The 5,482-nt window shown below is 42.3% G+C and overlaps 1 protein-coding gene across 1 annotated transcript; it reads right to left on the reverse strand.

Moving 5' to 3' along the window:
- LOC112158606 (nuclear factor 7, brain) lies at positions 1-5,100 on the reverse strand (the record flags this gene model as incomplete). Its single annotated transcript, XM_024292035.2, is given in 2 exon segments — positions 1-1,669; positions 4,554-5,100. Coding segments are annotated over 2 exon segments (1,497 nt in total). The 5' UTR covers positions 4,800-5,100.
- Between the last annotated feature and the right edge of the window lie 382 nt (positions 5,101-5,482).

Raw genomic sequence — 5,482 nt, forward strand, 5'->3', positions numbered from 1 at the left:
AAAAAAAACACATACAAAAGTAAACACACTTCAGATTCATTTCATCCAATCAGGAACATGTCTGCCATCTGCTTATTTTATGGCAACAGAAAGAAGATACATAAACAAATGTGTGGAATCCTAAAACAAAAAAAACATTTTGTTACATTTTGACTGGACTTTACTTCTTCCAGTCCAACGATGTGCCAAAAAATAAGAAGAAATTTAAGTAAAGGAACGTTTTATTAAACCCCACCCCCCACACCACCACCACCTGTCAATCAAGAAAAAAAGGGAAAAAATTAAAGATATAAATATAGAGACATAAACATAGATAGAGACATAGAGATAAATAAAAGTAAAACAAAAATACTTTATGACAAAGGTTTCTATTTTGTCTTCCTTATGATAATGGTAAATGCAGAACAAGGTTTCCTGCTCAGAACCAGCAGACGGTCAGAGGACTGTAGTCTGGGTTTCTGTGTGTCATGCTAATGTACGCAGATACCGGCTCAGACATGACAGCTAGGCTCCTGCTGTGGATCTTTGTCATGTTGCCTGCATTGAAGAAAATCAGCTTGTTGGAGGACAAGTTCAAGTAAATGCCGATCTTTTTAGGTTTGTTCTCCAATGCTAGCTCCTGGATTCTATCTGGATAACAAGCTGCATATTTTTGCTGTTTGTACTGAAGAAAGTTGTTATTGATTCCAACTTCCCAGAAATCTCTGTTTCCGACGTTTATTTCCCAGTAGTGCTGGCCAGTGATGAACTCAGTGGTGCTGAGGGTGGAATATTTGGAGGGTGATTCTGTGAAAAAATTCCAAAAACCAGTGGTATTACTAGCTGTTTCAAAAGCTGGAGTTCCATATAAATCCCTGTTTTGTGTCCCAAAAGCTGATTGTGATACTCCAAAAGAAAATGCTTGTGCTGATTGTGATCCTCCAAATGAAACCCCACTCCGGGGCTGGTTTAAAGCCCCTGCACAAAAAACACTCCGGCCGTCATCGCTCACAGAAACGTTAGGACTGCTGCTTTTGAGAGTGAGGCGTTCTTCTCGAGGTGAGATCACCTGAAGCATCTCCTTCCACATGAAGAGCTGCAGGTGGCTTTCATACTGCTCCAAGCTCAAAGCCCTGTTCACCACCTGGAGCGTGTTGGCTCTGGATTTGAATAAGCTCTCTCGAGTCATTGGGCTTCCACCTTCAGTCCATGTCCTCAGGAACTTCTCTGGGTCAGTGATCTTCAGGGCTGAGGCCGCTTTGCTTTCCAGCTCTTTGCTCTCACACAGAGCTGTTTCCATCGTGGTCAATGCCTCCATCATTTTCTCCACTGCGTCTGCCTCTTGGCATTTCAGCTCATTATTTATCTCATCTTCTCTCTTTCTCAAAAACTGGTGCATCTCCTGAAACTGTCGACTGATCTGGACCATCAGCTGCTTAGACTTCTCTCTGGTTTCTTTTATATTTTCCCTCTGAGCTTTGGTGAGTTGTTCGGTGGCGTTGATGTCCTCAGCAGCTCTTTGGAGAAACGTCTCCAAATCGCTCCTCAGTGACTGCGCAGCTTCTTTGATGGGTTTGAACTTGTGTCCTTCATGTTTTTCCCCATCTCTGCATATGATGCAGGCCAGTTGCAGGTCTGTGAGGCAGAAGAGTTTGAACTTTTCTTCGTGCTCAGGGCACATCCCGGCCGCCTGGGAAGATCATCAATCAGTTAGCATTTTAGAAAGTTACAGAACAAACAGACAGAAAATGGATTTGGGTGTTTCTTCTGCCTTTACAAACTTTGTAAAACAAAAACAATGGATGACATTTCCTGACATGTTTTTATAATTGTTTGAATAGTATAGTATCCCCTTCCTACTGAGATCCCGATATGTAACCTAGTTTAGGTTTCTTTATTTGTGGTAATCGTGAGCCATAACCAGTACAGCTTGCACTGACACATTCATCAAATAGAAGAAAGCGTCCACAAGACTGAACATAGACCAGCCCCATTTCCCTCATTCAGCCAATAAGACCAAACCATTGACTGTAAAAGAGAACTGGAATGAGTGAGTGTGACGTCAACAATAGAAAATGCTTTATTTTACTTGCTCCAAACTAATGAAGTTGATTCAGTTGCCATGCTGGAGTCAGACGATGTCATTAAGCAGCAAGTCTGAGTAACGATTTCTTTGGTAACCACTCTCACCAGACATTAGCTTGTTGGAAATCGACACTCCTTCCTTTGAAAATGGGCTACACAAAATCTGTCAGACATTTCAAGCTTTTAAGGTAGGGGTCAGCAGGGACCACCTATTTTTATTGAGGATTCTGACTAACCAGTTTATGACTTAATTAACTTGCACAACAGACAATGAAGATTATAAAGAACATGTTTAAAAAGTATCAGAGCAAGAATGGTTATTCTGACAAATAGAATGAGTAATAGTTATTTCTCTATAGAAGTTGGTGTAATTTTGGCTTCTCAAAGCCAGCTGGTTGTTTGGAATGCCAGAGGAAAGGGTCATTCAATCCAATTACTTTATACCAGGAATACAACTCCAGCCATAAAGAGCAGGTCTCTGCTGGTTTTTCAGAAATCCTGCCTTATTTCTCCTAAAAGCCAAGTTCCATGACTGTGGTTTGCACCACCGAGGCACTCGCCTTCGACAGCCACCTAACCACATTGCACCTGCTTCAACCCCCAACCCGGCTCCAAGGTAAGGCCCTGGTGACACCATTCTGGGCAGCATAACAGAATCTTGGATGGTACTTCTCATAAAGGGGTTCAGAACCTGTCTGTCATGGGAGACCCTTCCAGAGGCAGAAGCCCCAGACAGTTTAGCTCCTTAGATCACTCGAGTTCTCAAACCCCTACACCATGTTAAGGTGGCCATTTAAGGATGGGGGTCAGCACCGCTAACCAGTTTGTTGTGGTGAAGGGACAGCTGAACCAGAAAGCAAAGCTCTAAATACACCGGTCAATCCTTATCACTTATAGTCATGAGCTCTAGGTCATGACTGAAAGAGCGAGATACTGACGAGGTACTCCATAGGGTGGCTGGGTGCTCCCTGAGAGATAGGGTGAGAAGCTCTGCCACCTGGAGGGAGCTCGGAGTAGAGCTGCTGCTCCTCCACATTGAGAGGAGCCAGTTGAGGTGGCTCAGGCATCTGGTCTGGATATTTCATTGAGAAGGGGCATGTCCCACTGGGCGGAGACTCCAAGGAAGACCCAGGACACGCTGGAGAGACTATGTCTCAACTGGCCTGGGAATGTCTCTGGGCCCCACCATAGGAGCTGGAGGAAGTGCCCGGGGAGAAGGAAGTCTGGGCAACTTTGCTTGGACTGCTGCCCCCATGACCCAGATGAATGGAAGAAGATGGATGGATGGATGGATGCCTTATCTGCTGCTGATTACCTGGATCAGGTGTGTTTAGCCAATAAAGAGCTTCAATGGCAGGTTAATTAGAAAACTTCTAGGACACCAACCCTAGAGGCCTGGAGCTTGACACCCCTGCCTTATGGAGTGACAGAACCCAGGGCAGATAATCTTCTCCACTGGTGTATTCAATGAACTCTGGAACACAGAACACTTAACGGAACCCATCAGACACCAAGCTCAACTCAATCTGCTACAACACCAATACTTTAAAGTTACAGTGATGTTTTTGAGTTTATGTTTTTTGATGGTTTATTTCCGGCTCCAAACAGATTTGTTGCTGTCATTTGAACTTCAGGGCCACCGTACATACGGGCTTTGAGCTCCATGACAGGAAGCTTGTTTGAAATACCTTTAGATATGTCTCAAGTTCTTAATACTTCCTGATGAACATGTTTCACATCCTATAGCAGTTTTTTATCTAAATACTAGTTGAAGTGGTTAGTCCAGGGACAGTAAGGTAATTCAACAGATGCGTTAATTGGTGTGAACCTAAACTGGGACAAAGCTGGACCTCATTAGGGGGAAGCCAAAGCTTTTGGCCCAGATGAGAAAAACTGTTTAATGTGAGTAAAATCATCCTTCTAAATGTGATTGGTGGCCGTTGCAGAGGTACGCTTCAGCTTTTAACAACTTACTTTTTGACCCCATTTGTTAGGGGCTTTTAATTTTGAACCTCCATTACCATTTATTGAAACTTAAATATATGTGCCAACAGTTAACAATTTTCAAATTCTTTTGTAAAAAATATCATTCTCCTTAGTTTAGTTTTAGGTTAGATTTTTAGCAGGGAAATTATATTATTTTGCTTAAAATATACATAAAGAACATTTTTCAGTCTTTCAAATTATCTTTTTTTGTAAGAATTTCCTACAAAAGCAGAAACAAACAAAAAAGCAGAGGAGAACAGTGCACTGTGTGTTTCATTATAGCTTTTTTGTTTTTATTTCAATTTAGGATAAATGTGTCTATTAGAAACATACAAATCTAAAAAAAACATATCTAAAATGAACTTTTGCTCAAAGCCACCTGAAAAAAGTTGGTATCTACATTTTAAAAAGAGTCTGCTGCTGCTGAGTGTCTGATAACAAACATGGCTGAAGGTGAGCGGACTGTCACTTCAGATACCACGAACGTCTGTGTTTCTCCGTACCTTTGCTGCCTGGTCTCCTCGCTGGGCCTTTTCCACGAGGCTCTTCAGGATCAGGTTGGCAGGAAGACATTTTGCTTCTTCAGCTGCAACAGCAGAGCTACACAGAGGACACTGCTGCCGTGCGCTCAGCGCCTCTGTGATGCACGGGCTGCAGAAGGAGTGTCCGCATGGGAGAACCACCGGGCTGTTGAAGAGGGTCAGACAGAGAGAACAATTCAGGTCTTCAGAGTATGAAGGCGATGCCATGGCTGCAGCCTCTCTCTGCTGCTGTTTTGCTCTTTCACTCTCGGTTTCCTGGAAAAGCCACGCCCATGTTGACTGTTAAGCAACCAGGAGGCAAGCCAGCTTTTTATGGCCTTTAGCCAAACCCACACCACAACTGCATTCATAATATACTCTCTAATCTGTTATCCCTAATTATTTAGTTTGACTTTGGTTTGGGTTTTTGAAGCATTTTGGTATTTTTTTGATTTTACAAAATGCTTTTTAAAACTCAGTTTTGCTAAAGCTCAGAGCTAGTTTCTGACTTAAATAAGATGGCCCAAGACCATAAAAGCATTTATAAATCATTAAGAGAACTTTAAATAAATCATAAAACACACAGGGAACCATTGCAGTGATTTTAAAATGGCCCAAGTGCCTTTCCACTCTTCATCCTCTTCTATGCCCCCCTTTACTTCACATTTACTAATCTTTGTAGCCTTCTGTCCCAACAACAGTAACCTCTTCTATTATTTGTTTTCTCTCATTTTCTTCATTCATAAACTTTTCAAAGTATTCTTTCCATCTTTCCATTACACTTCTGACAACTGTTAATGCATTACCATCCCAAACCCTAATCACCTTAACCTGCTGCATGCCCTTCACATCTTGGTCTCTCTAATTTGCTAATCTGCATAAGTCAGTCTCTCCATCTTTACCACCCAAAT

This window comes from Oryzias melastigma, linkage group LG7, assembly GCF_002922805.2.
Source record: "Oryzias melastigma strain HK-1 linkage group LG7, ASM292280v2, whole genome shotgun sequence".
Taxonomy (NCBI): Eukaryota; Metazoa; Chordata; class Actinopteri; order Beloniformes; family Adrianichthyidae; genus Oryzias; species Oryzias melastigma.